A 22,951-nucleotide genomic window follows, 5' to 3' on the forward strand; every position below is an offset into this window, starting at 1 on the left:
CCAAGTGACCCTGGCCAAGTCATTTCCCCATTCTGGGCCTCAGTTTCCCCATCCACAAAATAAGAGGGTTGGCTTTTGCTTTCTGATGTCCCTTTCCAGGGCAAATACTCCAGGACTGTCTGCACACCTGACCACCCTCCCCTTCTCCCTCCCTGCACAGAACGCACTCCTCCTCCTGTGCTTGGGCCTCCATCTAGCAACAGTTGATTAAACTTCATAGTTATGCTCCTCCCTACCACCCCAGCACTACCACCAACTTGACTTTGAGCACTTCCTGGGCAGTCTGGTATCTGATTGAGCTACGTAGCCTCAGTTTTCATCACAGAACTTGGCACCTGGTAAGGCCTCAATACTGTTTGTTGAGGAAGAAATGCCCTCACAAGGGCCAGGCCAACCAGGGAGTCCTAGAAGAAGGGTGGGTGTGGACCAAACTCTCTTGGCAGGCTCTCTGGATGAGAGGACAGCAGTTGCTGCCAGGGACTGGAAGGAATATGGTTTGCTTGGCATGGCCCTGGCTGTTTCCTGTGGGGGCAGGGTGGTCCCCAGGCCTCTCTCTGCAAGCCTGGGTCAAGCCTGGGCATGGAGGTAGAGTGAGGGAGTCAGCCCCGTCGGTAAAAGGCTGAAGCAGCCATAGCCAGTGGGATCTGCTGTGCAAAGCCAATGGGGCTATGAAGACCTCTCCTGGGGGAGCCTGGTGTCTCCATTTTGGGCAGATGCAGGCATAAGTGTGTGTAGTGGATGACACCTGGTGCCGAGGTGCCCCTCTGAGCACCCCTGGCGTTCCTAGCACCAGCTCACCCCTCACCCTAGGCTAGGAGAGTTGGAGGCTGGTTGTTCAGCCATGGCCCCTCTGATAGCAGTTCCACTCTCGGTGGACATCACCAGGAGAACTTTGGCTCTCCTAACACACACCCGCTGCACCCCAGCAGGTGGCCAGTGCCTCACAGCTCCCAAGCCTCAGCCTTAGGTTCTGTCATTCAGCATTCTTTTCCCCCCAGACGAGGCAAATGAGAAAGAAGTCTCCAGGATTCTCAAATTTGCAGTTTCTGTCCTATGCCCCAGGTGGTCAAAGAGTGTAAAGTGAACAGATACCAGGTGGGGGAGCATGGTAACCCATAACCCAAGCTGACGCTGGACCCCTCCTTTAAGAAGTCTTCGCTTGCTATTTGGGTCAGGAGAGGCGGCCAGGCAAGCAGGCAGAGTACTAAAGGAATCGGGACCTGGATGTGAATCCTAGATCTGGATCTGGGCCAGCTACTTCTGACTCAAGGAAAAGCGCCGGCAGTAGGGGAGGAAGACCGAGGGCCACGATGTTTTCCCCATCAGCTCTACCGAGCCCTCTTGACTTGCCACTGTCTTGCGCTGGGAATGGAGTGGGAGTGCTAGGAACAAAAGGGATCTGGGTTGGATGGCTGCTCACCCCCGCCATGGTGGTGCCCCCAACCATTCAGGTCCAAGGCCCTGGGTGAGATCCCCTGTGCTGGCCTGCATGCTTCCTGCCTGGTATGTCTTACTGTAGTCCAAGCTCTTCTGCACTTCCCTCCCATCTGCTCCAAGCTAGCTGACTTGCCATAGCCCAAGATGATAGTAATCGGCAAAGCAAAACACCCTGAAATCAGCCCCAATGTGAATTTGCTGTGAGACCTTAGGGAAGTAACCTAACCTTGGGGGCCTCAGTTTCCCCACTGGTAAAATGGGGATAACTGGAGTCTTTGTTGAGTGGGCCTGTATAGGGTTTGGGGGGTTCTTTTCAGAGTACAACTGACTCACTGTTCCCTCACAGACTAACAGAGTCAGAGCAGTGAAGGAAGGCCTGGGGCCCCATGGGGTGTCCCCCAAGTCCCAGGATGGTGGAGGATGGGAGGACAGTGCTGCGGATAGAGCCCTGGGGGAAGACTCCTAGGGCCAATCTCATGTCTTTCTCCATCCATCCCTCCAGAAGTCCACAAGAAAGGGTCACCCTGCCAGAGGGTGAGCCTTGTCCTCAGCTTGGCTGGGTCTCATTCTTCCAAGCAATTGAGGGAAGACCCAGGGCCAGTCACTATGGGATTTCACAGCTGAACAGAACTGGTGCTCAGAGACTCCACACATCTCCTTCAGTAAGCCTGCTCTGCTCACTGACTCTCATTCTTCTTGCCTGGCTCTCCCTTCCCCTCTTTCCTCTCCCCGGAACCCCCACCTGGCCTATTGCCCCTCTGCCCTCAGCCCAAGGTTGCCTCCTCTGGGAGTCTCTCCGAACGTCCCAGCTGAGCCCAGTCTGCTCCTCTGTGATCTCACAGAACCTTGTTCCTTCCTTCAATGTGGACTGGGTGCCAGGTTGGGGCTAGGGCTGGCACTCCTTGACCACATTTCAGCTCTTCCCGTCCCAATGTGCTGACTGGTCTTTGTCAGTCCTTCAGCCTGGGAGGTAAGCAGCACGAACCCAGGTCTGCCTGCCTCACTCCTGGCACAGACACCCAGAAGGGGCCTGGCATCAAGGAGCAAACATGTGGGTATGTGTGTGAATGAATGAGTGAGGGAGTGATCTCGCCTGACTCTGAACCCTGCTTCCAGGAGCCCTTCTGCTCCTTGGCACCACTTACTACCTGACATTTTGCTCATGTAAGAAATGTTTGAGGGTCAAGGGGAAAGACAATGGAAGGGGGTAACAAAGGATCGGGTGCCCACCGATCCTGGTGCTCTGAAGGTCAAGAACAAGGACGCACCTAGAATGCTTTATCTTTGCCTACAACTTCCTTCTCTGCCCTCCCAGCACTGCCAGGGTTGAGGAGACTATTCTGAGTGGGTGGGCTCCCTAGCACCTGCCCCTGTAAGGGTGGGAGAGGGGATGAATAGCCAGGCCTTCTCTTTTCAAAGCTGGGGGAAAAAGAAAAAGATGGAGGTCTGCTGAGGCCTCACAATTGTTGGGAGGCCAAACTTCTATAGCTCTTCCCAGCTGGGACAGGAAACAGTCTATAGGGCAAGGGTGGGGAAGTGGGGTCCCCAAGGGCCTACCTCTGACTCTGGCACTCTTAGTGTGGCCAGATGAGCACTGGGATGGGAGTCACAAGTCCCAGGACCTAGGTCTGGTGCTGCCAATCACCCCGGGTGACCATAATCCCTACTGACTGTCGTTTTTGGATCATTCTGCACCGAGGGACTGTAAGCTGCCCAAATTCAGATGGAAGGATGTTGGGGAGTTGATGGAGCCCCTGTCTGGGTTGAGTAAGTGGCCCAGGCAGGGGGCAAGTAAGCTAAGAGTCCACTCCTCCCCCCCAAATTACTCCACAGGGAATTGGCTAAGTAGTCCTTCTAAATCCAGTGCCTGCTCCCAGCCAGCTCATCCCCCAAAGTTAATCTACCATCACACTTAAAAAATGGAACTTTGAGGCTCAGTCCTGGTGCCAGTTGCTGCCCCAGAGCCCTGCAGTTTCCACCCCAAAGCTCTGCCCTGCTGCGAGGAAAGGACCTATGGAAATGCAGAGCTCAGCTGGCCCAGTAGGCCCCAGAGGGTGGGATGCCTCTTGCCTCGTGCCTGACCTCAGCTGGAACTTCCTCCAGAATCTAGAGGCCAAGAGGCCCAGCAAGGCCCCTCCCCTACTGCTTCTTGACCAAGTGGGCCCTCAGGGCCAGTGGGGTGACCAAGGCCCCAAGGGGCTGGCAGGGATGAGGGGTGAGGGGCTTAGCAGCTACTCCAGACAGAAATCAAATGGGCTCCACTGCAGCATACGGTTCAGGAAGGGAACACAAACTCGGAATGCTAAACCACACAGAAATGCATTTGGACAACACAATGAGAAAGAGAGGGGGTGAAGGAGGATTTGGGGGGGGAGTGGGGGATGGAGAGTGAGAAGGAGGGACAGGAAAAGTGGAAAGGAGGGAAGATGAACCAGAAAAATTGTTGGGGAAAAGTCAAGAAAACCAAACGACAAACCAGGAAACACAGCTTGGTAGCTCATTTGGAGAAAGTGCAAGTTACAAATGAGTAGTCACTAAAATAAATAAAGAAAAGGGAGGAGGAAAAAAAAAAAAAACCAATCAGAGCAAGATTGAGAGAAAGAGAGAGGAAGAAAACCACATTCAAACCAAGCAGAGTGGCGGGGCTTGTCTGGAGATGGGAGCGAGCGAGCGCACAGCTGAGCCGGGATACCTACCTTCTCAGCGGTCAGGGACAGGAATGCAATAATAAAAAAGAAAAGAAGGTCTCTGCACTCGGAATGCAGAATGGGGGAAAGACAGTGACCCTAGACTGTGCTCCCCCTCTGAGCCAGCAGATGGGCGGCCAGCGTGCTGTGTGGCTTTTGGTCTAGTCCCACTCATGGGAGGGCTTGTGCCCAGCCACTGACTTGCCTTTTTTTTTTAACCATGGGCTCCAATAGCCAAGCTCTCCTTAACTCTTTAAACAACAGAAAACCTCCAGAGGACATGCAGGAAGCAGCTGATGGAAGCAGAACCACAAGGTGGGCTAAGGAGGGGCTGGCAGCATGGGAGAGAGGCCTATGTCAAGGGAGAGAGATGGAGAGGAAGAGAGAAAAAGACAGAGACAGAGAGATAGAGACAAAGAAAGACAGAGACAGAAATAGGGGGAGACAAAGAGAAACAGAAAGCCAGAAACAAAAAGACAGAAGGACACAGAGACTGAGAGACAGGAAGACAGAGAGTAAGGTGGACCCAGACAGAAAGAGAGAAAGGCTGTTTTAACAAGGCCAATCAAAGTGAACAGACGGGCGAAAGGGGAACTGTGCATTTAAAAGGGAAGGCAACCACAGATTCAATTTGGAGGATTGATCCTGCCTCAAATCCACCCCACTCCCTTTCCCCCTGGCTTTGGCATCCTTTTAGCAAAATTCATCACTCTTGCCTTCTGGCTTCACCCTGGGAAACAAGAGGAACATCCTGGAAGAAATACTAAGCTGTCCTCTCCTATTCTGACTTTGCTGTTTCCTGGAGATGGGTGGTGGGGAGCCTGGTGAGGCAGGTCAGGGAGTGCTAGGGCATCTCTTCTTGGGACACCCCAGGCTGCCCATTATGTGATAGAATTTGGGCCAGAGACAGAGGCCAGAGAGAGCCCAGGGAACTTGCTCGTGAGCCTTCTCTGCCAATCTCACCAGTGTCACCTCTGAGGCTTCCCCCGACACTTCTAATACTAGAGACAGGTGGAGCCAAGGTATATGGCTCCAATTCTGAGATTGCAAACCCTGCACACTATTTCTGGCCAATGTGCTGGGCCTGGGAGAGGGCAAAGCTAGTACCAGCCTGTGCTCCTGGGGGCTGGAGGGAGGCCGGCAAAGGCACCAGGTGAGACTGGATGGAAGGACTTGCCTTGTGAGGTCTCCTGCTCAGCGTTTTATTCTTCCATCCCACACTGTGTGACCTTGAGCAGCTCCCTTCCATCTCTGTGCCTCATTATTTATGTCCCTCTATGTATGTGAACTGTCAGGGCTCAGCACTCCCTGAGATGTTGAAGCAGCAATCATGAAGAGAGGGCTTCTGTTACATGGGGGTCACCTATACTCTGGTCTCTCAGTGTGGGCAGGCCCCAGTGCCAGGGAGCCAAGAAGGCTGGAAGCATGCCACAGACATCTGGAGGGACCACCAAGGGGAAGGCAGGGGCCAAGATAACCAGCATCCACCTCCCCTATCCTTCTCCTCAGGGCTCCTGGAGGGTGCTCCATTTATCACTTTCCACAGCCTGGCTGGGGGTCTTGAGGTTGTAGGGCTTGGGTCTACATTTGGATCTACTTCTAAAAAGCTGTGTGACATTGAGCTGTGTGACATTAAGGTCACTTGACCTCTCTGAGCTGCAGTTTCCCCTTCTGTAAGCAGCAGAACCCAGAAATCCCTTTGAGGTTCAGCCCTGGCCTGGGTCAGGACAAGAGATTTGTTGGGAGCTACCAACCACCCCACTGGCCTCAGTCTCAAACCAGAATGGAATATTTCTCTTGGCTGCAGTGTCTGGCTCTGAAGCTTTTACCTGAGCTAAACTCTCTCAGGTACCTTCAGATTCCTCCTCCAGGGTTTCATAAGGATCTGAGGCCTGATATTGAAGGTGCTGAGCAGCCTGTCCCCTCCCCTGTCCCCGTCATGCTCAGCCACATGATACTAAACTGAGCTGAGGAATCACAGCAAGCTTCAGGAAGCTCCCTGGTGATCCAGGACAAGACTCTTCCCCTCCCTGGGTCTCTCAGTTCCTCTCTAAGGTTCCTTATAGACCAGGACACAGACGCACAGTCTGCACCACTTTTGTTAATTTAAAAGCTGAGGCAGTTCCAGTGTGTGCCCAGGGGTTGAGGAGAGGGCTGGCTGCTGCTGCTGATTTGGCAGGAGCTGTTGTGTGGGAGTCATTCTTTTTAAGAGTTGTCTTCCCTTTTAAATTCTGATTATGAAGGAAAAAAATAAGTATATAGAGATATGTATATGATTAATGTTGACTTGAAATTCAAAAACCATCTCTGCATTAGGAGGAAAGATTCCCACAGTAACACACACAAAAAAGCAAAATTCTAGAACAACATAGAAGATATAAAAAAACCCCAGAAAGATAGTTTGCATTTCTGTACATTACAAAAGGAAAAAAAAAAAAAAAAAAAAGTTAAAGGAAATACAAACAAAAACAAAATAACAGGAAAAGTTACATAAACTTCCCCACCCTCTTCCCTTGCCGGCTAAACAAGAAATGGAATCACAATATTACCACGTTTCAAATGGGAGGCTAAAAAACAAACAAAAACATAGACGGGGTTAAAAAATGTTGAGCTTTTCTTTTTTCGTTTGTTTCTCTCTCTTTTTTTTGTTAAAGATAGCGTCCAAAAATACCACCCCCAGTACTTTTCCCAAAGACATTTTTTGATTAAGGATAAGTCTGTGACCCCTGCCCCCCATGTCACCTCTCTGGATATGAGAGAACTAGTCTCATTTAACTCCTCAGAAAGACTTTTCAGGCAAACAGGTGATCTGAGCACAGGTTAGAGACCCGGGATGTTCCAGAAGTCCCAGATTCTCCCAGGGCCCAAAGGGTTAGGGACAGGATGTGGCGACAATGCTTTGTGAAAGGACTAACAAAGTGCTGTCTCCTAGAAAACCCCAAGGGCCATGTCAAAATGGAATCCCATTTTGGGAGGGAGACAAGATTTGGGTGCTGCCGAGGCTCCCTCCCCAAGGCCAGAGGTTAGGTCCGCTTGGCCAACTGCTCTCTCATGGGTCGTCTACCTACTGTGGCCTTTTTGTCTGAGCATGCCCAGGGCCCTTGGGGGGTGTGGGGGTGGGGTAGCTGATCAGGTCTCCAGGGAGGGGACCAGAATGGACCTACTTACAGCCCTGGCTCAAGAGAACCTGCTTTTCTGTGTCTCCTGGGAGACCCCAGGAGGATGTGAAGCTCTGGAGAAAGTGTTTGGGGCACTGTGCGCTTAGTGGTCTGTGCTCACTGGGGGGTGGGGGTAAGTAAGCTCTTTTCTGGGTTTCCCCATCCTTTCCGGGGCCTGTGACATCAATTCCTGCCATTGCTACCTTCAGCTTCCTCTGCGTGGCCTCTCCCACTCCCAAGACAGGTCTGGGGCCATCAGTGTGAACCCCCCCTTAGAGCCCCAGAGCCTGGTACCCTGTCCAATTGAGACAGTCTACAGACAGGTAATGTCCTTAAATAAAAATTAACCTTGAGACCAAGAGCCTCTCTGAGGCTGTGGGAGTAAGGGTGTTTGAGAAAAGAAAGGGAGTGAAAGGAAACAGCCAAAAATCAAAATGAAACTGACCAACACGTACATGTTTGCTGCTGAGACCGGAGGTCTGGAGGGGCAGCCCTTCCCCTCCCTGATGAAGCTTCTGGGGCAGTCTGCGGGTCTGGGGGGGAACCTTCAGGCCTCCCCACCCCAAGTCCCCCGTGCCCACCCAGTGCCCCTGCCAGCTTTGTAGCTCCCTCTCTCTGAGAGGTCTCAGCCCTGTACTCTACAGTCAACAGACAAAAGGGAATGCAGACCTCCCCCGGAGTTTGGGAGAACCCCCCACCCTGGCCCAGCCTGTCCACCTGGGAAGAGGCTGAGAAGCCTGTCTCCTCTGCCAGTTCACCTGCCTGTAGGTCTGTGCCCCTCCTGGAGAATGGGCGGGGACAGTTTTGGGGGCGGTGTTGGTGTGGAGTCTTCTGAGGGACCAACGGGCTCAGAAGGGAGTGAGCACACTGGGAGGTGCTTTAGGAGGGATAGGCCATGGAGCAGGTTTGAGACACCTGTCCAGGTGCGGGCAGTGCCCACGAAAGAGCAGATTCTCTTTGGAGCAGGGACTTTAGAAGGGGACTGAGAAGGGGGAGGGATCTGAGAGAGAAGGAGGTGCTAGTGAGGGGGTTTAGGGAGGGGAGGGGGCGCTCAGAGTGGGGACAAGAGCTTGTGGGGAGAGGGAGGCTCAGGGCCCGAGTGATACCCAGGGGAGATCCGTGCCTACCGCGACTCCTTCCAGTGCCCATGCCCCCTCCCACCCCAACATGCCTGCGGGGAGGCAGGAGACTTTGGTTCCTCCCCAGATCTGTACCCAACCGAGTGCCCCGGTGGTCAGCCCTCTCTGGCTCTCAATTTGCCAAGCTCAAGAGTAGCCCAAATCCGCAGGCCCCCCTCACCCTGACTAGGGCCAGGTGGGCGCAACCACGGCACACACTCCTGGTGGCTCCCGCGCCAGGACGCCCCCCGCGGGGGTGTGGGGCGGCGAGCGCAGGGGAAGGAGGAAGCGGCCGACCCCGGGGGAGGTGTGCAGCGTCCCCGCCCCCGTGACGCACTCCCCGGCCCCGGCCCCTCCAGCGACCTGCCCGACCCTGCTCGGCGGCGCAGCCGGCGCGGCGCGGGAACCCTACGCAAAGCCAAGTGTACGTACATCGGGCGGGCTGTGCGCCGAGCCCGGGCGGCCCCCGTGCACTCCGCTCCGCTGCCTGCCGCCGCCGTTCTGCTGGGGCGACCCCCATCCGCTGCCGCCCGACGGGGAAGGCGACCGGCTCTCGCTGGACCGCTGGCTGCCTGTCTTCCGCCCGTCGTCTCGGTGCTTGGGGCTCAGCCTGGCGACAGGCGAACGGAAGACACGGGGAGGGGGGCAGCCAGCGTGGGACGCCCGGTCTATGAGCTGCAGCTCCCCGGCACGAGGTGGGGGCAGCCCCCCACCCGCCGTTTCACCGAGCCCAGAAGCTCTTCCACTTGGAGAGAGCGCAACCCGAGTCAGCCACCCTGCACACAGCTTGATTTCCAGTTCAGGGTCTGGGGTGCCTTAGGGCAGCTCTTCCTCCAAGTGGGCACCAGCACACCCGTGACAAACTTCTACCCACTGATTGACGTTCTGTCCACCAGCCCCGCTGCCCAGCCCTTGGAGTGTTTAATCTGCAACCCCACCCCCCACTCCACCCCCAGACGGCCTAGCCCTCCCGGGGGCCCAGGCCTACCTGCTGGGTGATCCCGAATCACTGTAGTGGGAGGAGAGTGAGGGGCTGTGGGAGCTGCCGCTGCTGTGGCGAGGGGACCTCCGGCCTGGGGACTCTGTGTGGGGCCTGGCGTGGGGGAGGGAAATCAGCCTGTACCTAAGTTCTGCCCACCACCGCCCTGAGTGGCCTGGTCTCCCCACAGGGATCCCGTGAAGGAAGACGCGGACCACCCCCTCCTCCCAGTCTCCTACAAAAGAACAACTGTATTGGTGCTCGGTGCGACACCCAGCTGGTCCGTATAGGTCATCTGTGAGAGTTAGGAAAAGGCCCCCTTTTCTCTAGACAGCCCCAGACCCCCAAGACCTCACTCACCCCTCACCTGGTGCTCGTGACTGTTGGGGCGAGGGAGGGGGGGAGGGGAAGGGGAGGAGAAGGGAGGAAGACAGGTAGGGGAGTCACAAGGACTGAGCTTGAAAGGACCCTGGATTTGGAGGCAAGAGGCCTGGGTTCCAGTTCCAGCTCTGCCACTGACTCACCCACCGAGGGCTCTTGGATTCCTCTCTGGGTCTTAATTTTTCCATCTGGGCAAGGGGGACAAAATGAGCTATCTTTAAGGGCCTGGTTCTGTGATCCTACAAGGCCAGGTTTGCTGTGGGGGGTGGAGGGTTAGAGGGGCTGGAGGCCTGGAGGGTGGGGAGGGTGCTCACCTCTTCCTCTCTTTGTTCTTCTCTTTTCTTTTGCTCTTGGGGCTTCGAGATCTGCAGGAAGCAGAGACCACAGTGATGGTGCAGCTTGAGCAGGGCAGGGGGAGGACATGGCCTCGGATACTAGGAGCCAGGCTGTTCCCAGGTGCAGATCTGAGATTTGTTCTTCTCTTGGGCCTGAGCCTCCCCGGTTGGCAGGGGCTGGCCCGTCCTGCCCCACTGCTTCCGCCCCATTCACTCTGCTGAGGCTTGTTCCTTTCTTCTTCTGTAAGTCCTGGCCCATGATTATCTCTGCCTGGGCTCCAACTGCAGCTCCCTCTAGGAGTGCCACAGGTGTGTGGTCAGGCCCCAGAAGGAAGGGGGTGTTGTTTGCAGGTCTGGCAGCCTCAGGCTTGGGCCAGGTAGAAAGGGTAGAAGGGCTTGCGCTTGCCTGCTGGCTTCAATCTGGGGACAGGCCCCCTGATGAGCAACTGTGGTGGGGTGGCCCCTGCACACCTCTTTTGTACCATCTGTGCCCCCTGCCTCCCAGTGCTCTCAGCTCACCAGAGTTTGAGGGAAGAAATGCTTTCCTAGGGCGTGATCTCTCTGCTTTTGAGTGACTCCTCTGGATCCATATCCAGGGCTGTTCTCAAAGCTTCCCATCCCACCCCATCCAGCTGTCTGGGGCAGGCCAGCATCTGCCTTTTTTTTTTTTTTTTTGCAGCTGTCTGGTATAGGGATCCGAACCCGTGGCCTTACCTTCTGCCTTTGGCGAAAGGATCAAGAAGCTTCTGACTAGGTCTCTAAGGTCTCACCCTACCCCCAGTTCCTGAAGGTCGCCATCCTCCCTGATGCCACAGGATCCCTTTAGTCCTTCTGATTCCCCAAATGAAGTGATGTTGAGAAACACTGAGATGTGCTTCCCACAGGAGCAGAGTGAGTAAGGGGGAAGACCCAGGAGGCCAAAGATTTGAGTTCTGGAACCCACTTTGCCTGCTGTGGGCCTCAGTCTCCCCATCTGAAGCTGGTCTAGTTCTAGGTCCTTTCCAGGACTGATAGGAGCTGGTCAGAGAATCTGTGCAAGCTCATGGTGACCACTGGGGGGCAGTAGGGACCCACAATGAAAGGGTGGGATGAAGTGTTTGTTTAGGCTCTTTGCCTACCTGGCAAGTGGCTGTGGGCAAATTCCCACTGCAGGGGAGGGACTTGGGACTCTGCCCCTCCTCAGAGCTGCTGAGAGGGGGTCTGGCTCCAATGCCAACCATGGGGATGTGATTGCCCCATCACTTCCCTCCATGCTGAGTTTTCTGCTTTGTCAGCATCCCTCTGCTCCTCTTTGGCTCCCCTGCCTCTGCCTGGGCTCCTGCCTTTTAGCCCCTCCCCTCCCCTCCCCCAACCCATCCTGTCCTGCTCAGAGCCCCATGCTGGCTCCCAGCCCTGCCTGGGTGGAGGCCAGATCCATAGCCTGGCAGTCAGGCCCATCATGGGCTGGCATCTGTCCCCTCAGAAACTACCTCTAGTCACAGTCTGTCCTCCCCATCTCCTACCCACTGAGCTTCCCAGCTCACAGAGGTCTTCTCCCTGGCATGTCCTTTCCCTGCAAATTCAGGTCCTGATGCTTCTGCCTTCCCAACTGGCACCTCCACAGACATTCCCCTTGGACACGGGACCTGCAGTGTTGTCTGGAACTTTGGGGGGCCCCCATGTCAAGGCTGACTCGTGGGGTAGGCAAGGTTTGCAAACGGTTGGTCTTCATGCTCCTCCCACCTCCAGTCCCCTGGCTGGCTCTGGGAAGAAGGCCCTGGAGTTGGAGGAGGGCGCAAGACCCTCACAGCCCCCTCCCATCATTGCCTTCTCCTCCGCAGAGCACTGCTCACCTGTGCCGTCTCTTCCTTCGGGACCCAGAATCAGACCTGTAGGGCAATAAAGGAGCTCTCTTGAGCCGACCTGGGGTGGCCCGGGGGAGACAGATCGGTTGATCGGTGGGCAGTGGGCACAGCCCTGGTCCTGAGCCCCACAGGAGTGAGAGGAGGCCCCGGGGAGGGGCAGGGAGGGTACCTGTCTCTGCGGTGCTTCTTCACACCCTTCTTCTTCTTGCGCAGGGGCGAGGCGCTCCCACAGCTGCAGACACAGGGGTGGGCTCTAGTGAGCGGGGGTGGGTGGGATGGGGGCCTGGAAATGGCTGGAGAAGCCTGGGTGCCCGGGATATTGAAGCTCTAAAGGGGGTTCCAGGCCATGAAGGCAATGCCCATTGTACAGAGTAAGCTGAGACCCCCAGGGTCTGCAGGTCCCTAAGAGTAGTTGATGGCATGGGCTGTGTTGTCCAAATACCCATCCAGCCCCCTTGGCATAGGAAGCGAGGACGGTTTTGAACTCAAGGGTTAGTGGTGGGATTTCTGGCCTCTGTGGGGAGAAGCTGGCATGCTGGCAGTGTCCAGGGTCTGGACCCTGAGGTGCCAGGCTTCCTGCCTCTGGGATGGCCTTGGTGTCTGTCCCATCCACAGACATCCCCCCTGCCCCTGGCCAGCCCCTGCCCGCCTTCATCACTGACCTGCACTCTGACTCTAGTCTCCTCTTTTTGCTGAGCATAGATGACAGGGAGAAAGGACAGACAGATGGACAGGGTTAGCTGGGCCCCAAACACTTGCCAGGGTCTCGTTCAGGACAGAGGAGGGGTCACATAGAGATGGGGGAGTTGCCGATGAGGCCCAGCCAAGCCCCCTCCCAGGGCCACTCACACATTTGGTGGTGGGTGCAGGACCCCTGCGGGAGGGCAGAGGGGGCCGAGAGCAGGCGATGGGAACACAGGGGCCAGGTCAGTGTGTTCCTTTCTGGGGGACTCATTGAACGGAAGGGCTTGGTGAAGGAGGGGGGCTCGAGGGGGCCGGGCTGAGCGGAGAGGAGGTTGGGCAGGGGGAGGGCGCTTAGTTGGGGGCAGCACGGGGAGGACGAGGGACCCGATAAGGGCCGAGGGGCTCAGAGCGGGGCGGGGCTCACGAATGCAGCCTCGTGTCCCCAGCCCCCTCGGGCCGGGCGCGGCTCTCACCGGCTTCTCCGGTGGCCGCCTTTCTTTTTCTTCTTCTTCTTGGGAGGGGGCGACGCCGAACTGCTGGACCAGTGCTTGGTCCTGGGCGAGAAGGGGCGGGAGGGGCAATGAGGGGCGGCCCCGCGCTGCCCCCTGCCGCCCCCCGCCGCGGCGGCCGCTGACCTGTACCCCCGGTGCCCGCGGTAGCAGGCGGCCGGGCAGTCGCAGTCCACCGGGCCGTCGTCCTCGTCGAAGGGCGCGTCCTCGAGGCCCGGCTCGGCGCCTTCGGTCAGCCGCGGGGTCTCCGCTACGCTGCTGGCGACAGGGACGCTCACCACCCGCCTCCGCGGACGGCCTTCCCGCTGCCCGGTCCTCGGCGGGCACCGGCGCCTGGCCTGGCCTCCGGGGTCCCCGGGCTGCGGCCCAGCTCGGGGGAGGGTCACCGCGCTGGCAGAGATGTGGGCAACCCGACGCGGCGCTACCCTGCGGGGTCCCCAGCCTCGCGGTGCGACAATTTGCAGAAGAGAAGGAGCATGGAGCCCTCTACTGAGCCCCACCCCTTCTAGGCTCTCACCCTCTGGGGAGACCCCCTCCTCACTGAGTACCCTCCTTGTCCCTCAGTCCCGTCATTGACCCCCTCCTCAGCGCACCCCGCATTGGTCCCTGTGCCCCTTAACCCTACTGTCCTATCCCACGTCTCTGCCTCCGTTTCCCTGAGCCCTTTCCCCTGCGCTTAGCTCCCCCTGGCTGAGCCCCTACTGACATCTGTCCTTCCCTACTCGGCTGTCCTGGTCCACGAGCCCCTCCCCCGCCCTGAGCACCTCCCTTCCCCCATTTTTCTCTCCTCCTCCAGCCCTGGCCTCAGTCGCTGAAATACTCACAGCCCCTGCTCGCTCTCCCTCTGCAGCCTCGGCTGCCCGCCTGTCCTCATCGATCACAGCCCAGTGGCGGAGGGTGTGGGCCTCCCATGCTCCCCATCCACCTTGCAGAGTTCTCCCCATCAGAGCCCCTGCCACCCTCTGCCACAGATGTTTACTCCCTGCCCGCCCTTCTCAGAGTGGTTTTTTTTTTTTTCCCCCCCTGGAGGCAGCTGGGCTTAAGGAGAGAGCACGAACTCTGAAGCCCCAGACGAGCCCTCCCTCATCATGCACTGTCTCTGAGTCGCTGTGTGACCTGGGACCTGTCATGCCCTCTCTGAGCCTCTTCTTCAAGATGAGAGTGATGACTATGTTACAAGCTGTTGGGAGAAATCTCTGAGGAAATGGGGGCTGCGCAGCTTTTTTTATTGAGCAAGCCCAGAAGTGACCCTCCAGGGCCTGGCACTGGGGTAACAGGCTCCAGGGTGGTGGTCCCCCCTTGCGTTTTTTATCCATGCTGGCTCAGACAGTGTCCCTCCCGAGGGAGGCTCAGCTCTGGTCTCACAGCAGAACTCCCCTCTCTCCTGGGTGCCATTCACTGGCTCACTCCTCTGCCCAGCAGGAGGGAGGCCAGGGCTTGGAGCTTTGAGAACATAAGCTTTGGATTCACACGGGCAGGTTTGAATCTAGGCATGACCACGCTCACCCAGCCTTGAGGTCCTTATCTACACAATGAGGAGAAGAATATCCCCGCTTAGAGGACAGGACGAAGAAAGATTCTGTCAGTGAAGCCCCTGACACAATGCCTGGCCTGAGGTGTTGTCACATGTAGTAGACATCGTTAGACAGAGGGGCCTCTGTGGGCACTTACACACCAACACCTCCAGCACCTCTTCCAGGGAGGAGAGAGGCTGCAACCATAGAAAAGACACAGAGTGAAGGGAAGCAGGCCACAGTAGAGGGAAAAAGAAGAATTTTCAGGGACAAATCTCTAGCAGAAAACCCACTAATTGAATTTTGTATTAAAAAAAACCAAAAGACTGTAACCCAAATATGACAGGGTTAGCTAGCCTTGAGGCCAATCTCAAGAATATCATTTAGTTTTCAAACACCAGTGAGGCCCTGAGAGCCTTGAAGTCACACAGGTAGTGGGGAGGTTTTTCTGGGATGGCAGGAGGAGAGGCTAATGTCATCCTCTGTCCTTGCAGGGCCAAACACCCCCACATCCCTTCATTCAAACCTCTCTTCCTGAAGCCGGTGGCCTCCTACCTCCTGTCCCTGAAATCTCCAATGCCCTCAGCCTGCCCAGCCCCTCATCCTCCCAGGCCCATCACCCCCTACAAAGCTCTTCAGCCACACAAATGCCTGACAGGTAAAACATAGTCTTTAGCAAAAGTTAAGGGCACCTCAAGTATTGTGTGGTGAGCCTGTACGAGGAGAGAGCTTCAATTGATCCTGACACAGAAATGGTGAAGGTTATTTGCTCAGTTTGGGTATTGTCTTCTGCAGGTCCTTTCCTGCCTTCTAACTTCCCAGCCGGGTTAGCCATGGAGTCCAGGCCCTCACTGACGCCCCTCCCTTACGGAATCCTCCCCTCCTGTTCCTCCTTCCCCTCACTGTGCCCCCCTTATTCTGCTGGCTGCACCCCTGCAGGCATCTTTCCCTCCTCTGTCCCGGGAACAGAATTGCCCACCCTCCTTTAGCTGCTCCCCACCCTCCAATCCTCCCTCTCCAAGAGGGTCTCTGTCATTCTCCTGTCCCTTCTGGAAGGTTCATCTGGGATCTTGTCTGCTGGGAGCACTGAAAGATAGGCATGGGGTATGAGTAGCAGGCTCAGGGAGAAGCATGAGGTCTCAGACCTTCTGATAAAACTTGCTCTGGGAGTTTCAGGAATAAAAGCAGGCCTATGGTTGCATCCTCTCTTGCTGGCTTTTGCTGCTAGTATCACTACATCTGCTTTGTGGGCTCTCCCAGGGCTAGAACCCTGGGTTCTCCTATCCTGCTTCTCCTGGATGATACTGTCACTAAGAATAATGTTCTGTAATGTTTAAGTAGCTCTCCGCAGTTCACAATGCCATTCTTAGCCACTACCTGATTTAGAGAAATTGACCTTCCCGGTTCATTTTACAGATAAGAAAACTGAGGCCAGAGAGGGAAAGGAACCTCCTCTATAGTGTTGGGATCTTTGAGCAAAGCATATAAGGTCACCTCTGCAACTGGCTTTGAGAATTCCTGTGCAAACAGGACAGGCTTTGAGCTTGCTGGCAGACCTTTCCTGCTGTAGACATTAGCCGAAGTCAGGTCTCTCTGCTCAGTCATCCCCTCCCTACTTTACAGATACAGTTGTGGGTTGTGTGCTCAGTTCTAGATTTGTTTAATGTTTTAACCTCTTAAATTCATGTTTGTTATTGTGTCTGTGGGGTAGGCTGGGGAGGCATTACCCTACTGTGAAAACAAACTGAGTCCCACAGAGCTGACCAAAGCTGGCCCAGACAGAGTCTGCTGCAGAGGGACAAAGAACGTATCAAGGTGGAATGTGGAGCACCGCAGAGGACCCATGTTGGACCAAACGCCATGGGCAGGGCTCCGGCTTGGGTAAAGACTGCCCATCACAAGCTCTTCCTCATGCCAGAAATCTTGCTAATTAACTGGTACTGTTTCCCATTAGCCAGGAGCATAATGGCCAGTTGACAGATGAATGAGTCTAGATAGAGAGGGAGGGAATTCCAGGCAAAGGGTCTGCCCTCTGCTCATTCACCCAGCCAGCCCTGCCAGGGGCCTTGGGCAGGGGCGGTGGTGGGAGCAACAGGGACGACTCAGGCCTGATGCTTTTCCTCTAGCTCCTCACAGTGCAGGGCAAAAATACAGCATGGTGCATATTATGATAATTACAAACCCAGGTGCCAAGTAGTATTCTGAGCACTTGACATGTATTTATCTCATTTAATCATTTAATGCTCAGAACAGGCCTATGATGTGGGAACCATCATTAATATTCCCATCTTATAGACAAAATAATGAGGCACAGAGAGGTCACACTATGCAGAAAATTTGGTACTAAGAGAAAAGAAGACTGGAATTTGCTCACTACGTTTGTCTTAGGAAGTAACTTATGGATATTGTTTTTCATAAATTCTCTCTCCCAAACATTTTGTTATGTTATATAATGATGAAAACAATTATTCTTAAAAGTTATTTATTGGACTGGGGAAAAAAAAAGAATTGATGGTAGCCATGAGAAGTAGAGAAAACATGTGCTTCAGAGAGAAGAGTTTACTTTTATCCCAGAGAAATCAACAGTGATTTTTAGAGGTGTCCTTAAGTGATGGCGGATTTGAACCTGTGTGGAAGGAGCTGTGGTATTTCAGGTTGAGGACCCAGCTTGAGCAAAGGCTAGTAATGGGAACATGCAGGACATAGCAATCAGGTCAGGCTAGCTGCTGCGTGATGCTGAGATTGGGAGACCGGCTGGGTCCAGAGTGTGAAGAGCCTTGAATGCCAGGCAAAGGAGTCCAGACTTGATTTGATAGATACTGGGGAACCACAGGTTTCTGTGGAAAAACAGGGCTCTCCACATCTGATCAGTTTCCAAAGAGCAAATTTTGTCTGTCCTCAGCATCCGTGGAACCCCCTCCTCTCCATCACCACTGTCTCTCCCAGATCACAGCACTAGCTGCCATACTGGTCCCCCTGCAGTTTCATCCAACTGATCTGTCATCCAACTGATCTGTCTTCCAAAGGGGAAAGTCCCCAGTACCTCCTGATCACATTCCACCTCCTCAAAACTTTCTCCACATTTCCACAAAAACCTTCCACTGGCTCCCACCATCTATGGGATCATGTCTAGACACTGCAGCAGTATGATGCTCTGGTGTCCACTATGGGGGTTGGACTGGAGGGGGACTGTTACAAGAGACTGTCATTCAAGCCAGTCAGTTAACCTAAGGAAGAAGAGTGATCCCTAGGTACAAAGAACTCTGGGACTGCCCCTGCCCCTGTGGTCAAGGAGGCATGGGCTCTTATGGTCTGTCAGAGCCCCCAGCGTGGAGACCCTGTAGTGTGGGTCTGGGTTTGCATTTCACTCTAAGAGAGCATTGAATTTCTCCATGCCTCAAAATACCAGTCTATGGAGGGGGGCTGGGTATCAGGGTCAGAAGGCAATGGCATGAGCATAGGGACTGGTGGTGGTCAGAGGGCTTCCCAGACTCTGGAGGGAACTCCACAGTTGGCAGAGAGGATGGAGACAGTCAGGCAGAAGGGAGTACATTAGGGCTAATAGAGTACTCACCATTGCCAGGCAATCGTGAGGATGGTGTTGGTGGTCACAGACTAGCGATGTGTGTTCGCTGTGTGCCAGGCATTATTCCACACACTTACATTCACTGTCTCATTTAATTTCCTCAACAATCCTATGAAGTAAGCACTAATATCTCCATTTTATAGATAAAGAAATGGAGGCCTAGAGAAGTCAAGGACCTGCCCAAGTCACACAGCTAGGGTGTAGTGGAGCTGGGATCAGGAGCCCAGGGGGTTAACCTTGAACTTAGAGATTTGGACAGGTGAAGTGTCTGACTCCAGAGCCCATACTATCACTCCACTCCCCAACAGCTACGAAGTGAGCTAAGAAGTGAAGACCTGGTCAGATGCCAGGTCTGCAGGAAGGCACATGTCCAGTGCCTTCTGGACACTGGAGGCCAGTCTGTCGCCAGCCCTCCCTCACCCCTACCCTCACCTATCTGCCTCAGGCCAAGGCAGCCTTGGGTTCAGCACCACGGACAGCTCCCCCCCCCCCCCCCCCCCCCGCCGCCTTTGACCTAAGTGGCTGTCAGCTTCTTTAGCTTGCTGCAACTGTTGTTTGGAGTACTATTTTCACACCATTTTAGGCTGCCTGAGCTACAGAAAGCCTCTGGTTCAACCCCCTTACTGTGTAAATGGGAAACTGAGGCTTTGGAGAAAATTGGGCAAGCCACACTATTCTAGGAACAAGGGATATAGCAGCGAACAAAACCAATAAAAATCCTGTCCTCATGGAACTGACATTCTACTAGCAGGATTCCAGGGTCCTGCTAAGTCTATCCTATCCCCTGCTTTTAGAACAGCTTATCAAGTTTCCCTGACCATCAAATTCTCCCTGATCATCCGGTCTTCTGGGCACTGCCTTTTCCAAGGAGCCCTTCCTGCTTGACCACCTCCGTCTGTCTCATCTCTTCCTCCTCTGAACATGCACAGGGCCTGAAGACTAAACAGTTCGAGTGGCTACACTGTTTCTTCTTGTCAGCAGTTGCCAGTAATTCCTGACTTCAAGTTGAAGGTTTGTGTTTCCACCCAGGAGCAGGGATCACATCTCGCTTTCCTCTCCTCCTACCTCATGGCACTAGCACAGATTAAGCATGCAGCACAGACACTCCAAGAGACTGGTTCTGATGATGGAGACACTGCAACCTCTTCATGGTATATTTCCCAATGGGTCCTGGTTCTTAAATTCATCATTCATTCGTTCGTTCATTCATTCAAGTGAAGAGAAGATCAGGACTAATGGAAAAGATCTGGGAGATATCTACTAACAGGAAAAAGTTCCAGCTGGGTAATGGATGTGATCCTCCAGGGAGAAGAGGGAAGGCAGACATGGGGAAGGGGCCTGAGGACATGACAGAACCTTGGGGTAAAACCAACCTATGGGAAGTGGGCAGGAGAAAAGGAGACAGCAGAAGCTATCAGAGGGGAGGAAGAAACTCACAGAGAACTGAATCCTGGAAGCCAGGGGGAAGGAACTTTCATGAAGGGAATGCACTATGGCGGCACATGCCAGAATGGTCAAGGCCTTCAAAGAAGCCGTGGGCAGCCGTGGTAAGTAGGACACTGGTGGCCGTGGCCCGAGCTGGTCATGGGAGTTACGGGGGCAGAAGCCAGGTCTGCATGGCTTATAAGGGGAGACTATAGGTGCTGCACGCTCTCTACAGAAATTTGGTTGAGAAAAGAAAGAAAAATGTGGGCTGGTAGCTGGAGGAGAAAGCGGGGTTGAGGGAGGGCTGTCCTTTTTAGGGCAGGAATTAGGTTAAGAGGAAGGAGCTGGGGAGGGAATACCTGCAGGCTTGAGCTGGAGGGTGGTTCTCATAGAAGGCGGCGGGGGGCTAGAGAAGGTGGCATAGGGAGAATCCAGAGAAGGCCGCTCACCCTCACTCACTCTGGATGGAGGAGGAAAGAGTGGCGATTTTCCAGAGAAGCTCTGGGGCTGTTTGAGGGGGAGCAGATCAGAAAGCCAGGACCTTTTCTGTTTGTAGGTGTCCTGGGCAGCAGCAGACAGAATCTGGTTGTCAGGAGGTTTGAGAAGGGAAGAGAAGGGCTGGACCTGCTCTTGTGGGGAACTGGCTCAGGCCTCAAGGAGGGGGATGGTGTAGGAGTTGCTGAGGGCTGCTGTGAGCTCTGGTAGGCTGAAGAGGAGTTGGTGGTGGCCAACTTTGGGCCCTCACCTCAGGTCCAGAGGAAGGAGAGATCAGACAGGTTGAACCTGGCTTGTGAGATCACCCATGAGCCTCCCCCACAAGCCTGGGGCTGTCTCCAACTCTGCTTGTCTCCTACCCTTGCCAGAGAGACAAGGTGTAAGTGGGGCAAGTGGGAATGTACAAGCTGACAGCCCCGGCAGTGAAGAAAGTCTGCAGAAAGGACTAGTCTCACACCCAAGGAAGTGACCAGCAATGTTTACCCTGGCCTCTCATCCAGCCTCAGTTTCACTCCCAACCAAAGAAGCATGGGCTGTTGGTGCTGGGTGGGAAACTGAGGGTTAGCAAGGGGAAGGCCCATCTGACTAGATTCAGGAATACTCCCTGAGCACACACTGCCTGCCAGGCATGGAGCTCGGCCAGCCCCCCAGCCATGGATGGACACTCCCACCTACTCATGCAGCCTGTTTATTTTTTGTGTGGTTTTGAGTACTTCACAGTTCTCTCTGATCTGAGACAAAATTTACCTCCCTCTAACTTCCCTGTAACATCCAAAGCCTGCCCAGAGGCCCACAGCACACCAGTGCTCCTCCTGTCCTGTGACAGACTGCAGAGCTGTGACCTCAGCAGAGCTAACACCCCCTTTGCCTGCCAAGCTTCAGCCACGGTAGCAATGGCATTTGGTGTGTGGGTTCTTACTTCCCCCAGAGCACTTGCTTATTTGCAGGTGGTAATAACAGGCACAGAGGGGCTTGTCTGAGGTCGCACTCTCAGCCAGTGACAATGTTAGGGTCAGAACATTTCTGAATTTTCCTAATTTTCAGCCTAGGATTCGCTGAGTTGAAATCTGGCCTGCCTTCTCTACCCCTCCTATTACTGAGACATAGATAAGGGTGGGCAGGGGGAGGCCCTTGGTGATGTCCAGGTGCTCATATCTTATGCCCTGAACCAGGCCAGAGTTTCCAGTGGGCAGGGCCTATACCCTCGCCTCCTCTCCCCCCACCACCCTTCCCCAACCCCCTGAAGGAGCACCTGGACAGGCCCCTCTGGTACCCAGGTGCTGTCTGAGCCCACAGCCCCTCCCCCTGCCCCCACACAGGTGGGCACTCACATGTGGCCCCCAGGCCGGTCCTCCCTGGTGAGCACTCCCTCCTTCTCCATCAGCATCTGCCGGAATGTCCCAACTTTCTGCCGGATCTCCTCCTCCGAGTACCTGAGGTGACAAGACAGGGTGAGGGCTGCTCTCCTGGCTTCAGTTAGCTCCCACTGCCCCAGCCCCCAGCCCTGGCTCACAAGTACACAGCCCAGCTTGCAATAACTTGCTCGAGGTCGCAGAGCCTAGCCAGGCCCTCAGCACTGAGAAGCTCCAGGGTTCTGTTTTGCACCAGTGCAGCCAACCGGCCAACTAAACAAACATAACCAGCCAAACAAGTAAACAAAAGGAAGAGTTGTTCCCAGAGGTGGGGAGAGATGACCCTGGTGAGGCTGAGTCCCTCGTCCATGCCCTTCTCCTCCGCAGGGTGGGCCTCCCTCCCACGTCCAGGCTGCAGTCACTCCCTTGAGACATTGCAGGGAGAAGGGAGAATCCTGGCTTTGATACACACGTGGCCTTTTCTGCTTTCCTGGCCTCATTGACATCTGATCCTCACAGCAGCCTTGGGAGGTCCTCAAAGCCTCCCCACCCCTGCAAGGTCAAGGCTGCCCAGTGGCTTGTCTGGGGGCCCAGTGGTAGATCTGCTGCTTCCGTCTGGGCTGGCTTGGGGTGGGGGGTGGCTGAAGTCTGGGCCTCGAATGGAAGCTCCTGACTTCTCCACCCCTCCCTCCCTCCCTCCCTGGGCCCAGTCTCAGGCTAGGGATCAAAGTCTGGCATTACCTACCCCTGATCCCTGCTCCCACACCCCGGGTCACTCATCACCCTCTCTCACTGCACCCTTGTGGCAGCACCTGCCCCGCCTCCTAGTCCCTTCGGTGTCTCCCCTTCCAGCCTGTCCTCATGCTGCCCCTCGAGGGTCTTTGTTTATGCTGTGCCTTGCCCTGTGCTTGCCATGTAGCAGGTGTCCACTGGCTGTTACAGAATGAGTCTTGGGTCCCAGACCCCTCCCTGGGCTGTGTGGGTCATTAGGCTGTGCAGAAGACATGGTGGCAGAATAGAACTGGGGGTTCTATCTTGTTTCTGTCATCTCCTTGTCCTCCATTATTTGTCCCCATGGCAGGCCCGGCCCTCCCCACTCTGCCTGTTCATGAAAATGGCACATTGTTCCCTCTCAGGGATCCCATCTCTTTTCTCCCTCCTCTCCTCCACTCCTTTGACAAACATTTGCAGGAAAGCAATTTGGCAATTCTCTTCCAAAGCCTTAAAAAAACGAACACATCCTTTGACTCATAAATTAACTTCCAGGTTTACCCAGTGGCAATAATCATGGCTAAGCACAAAGATTTGACTCAATGTATGTTTACTGCAGGATAGATACTGCCCCCACCTTCAGTGCCAGCATTTGTGTTTCCATAGCAACCTGTGCTTCCAGATCCTGGCAGGTGGTTCATGCTCTAGTAATTATCTGTTGACTTGTCTGTATCCT

At 54.9% G+C, this 22,951-nt stretch overlaps 1 protein-coding gene across 2 annotated transcripts in view; it reads right to left on the reverse strand.

Annotated features, from left to right (window-relative positions):
• Positions 1-22,951, reverse strand: part of SRRM3 (serine/arginine repetitive matrix 3) — a 33,314-nt gene that overhangs the window by 5,882 nt on the left and 4,481 nt on the right. For both annotated transcript variants that reach the window (XM_063091112.1, XM_063091111.1), the window contains exons 2-10: positions 21,484-21,585; positions 13,259-13,387; positions 13,097-13,177; positions 12,602-12,631; positions 12,109-12,171; positions 11,928-11,963; positions 10,075-10,125; positions 9,389-9,493; positions 8,833-9,010 (exon numbers count right to left, since the gene is read on the reverse strand). In XM_063091112.1, the coding sequence (XP_062947182.1) occupies positions 8,833-9,010; positions 9,389-9,493; positions 10,075-10,125; positions 11,928-11,963; positions 12,109-12,171; positions 12,602-12,631; positions 13,097-13,177; positions 13,259-13,387; positions 21,484-21,585 (775 nt within the window). The remainder of the gene's footprint in view (positions 1-8,832; positions 9,011-9,388; positions 9,494-10,074; positions 10,126-11,927; positions 11,964-12,108; positions 12,172-12,601; positions 12,632-13,096; positions 13,178-13,258; positions 13,388-21,483; positions 21,586-22,951) is intronic.

The sequence above is a fragment of the Cynocephalus volans genome, chromosome 3 (assembly GCF_027409185.1).
Source record: "Cynocephalus volans isolate mCynVol1 chromosome 3, mCynVol1.pri, whole genome shotgun sequence".
In the NCBI taxonomy this organism is placed as follows: Eukaryota; Metazoa; Chordata; class Mammalia; order Dermoptera; family Cynocephalidae; genus Cynocephalus; species Cynocephalus volans.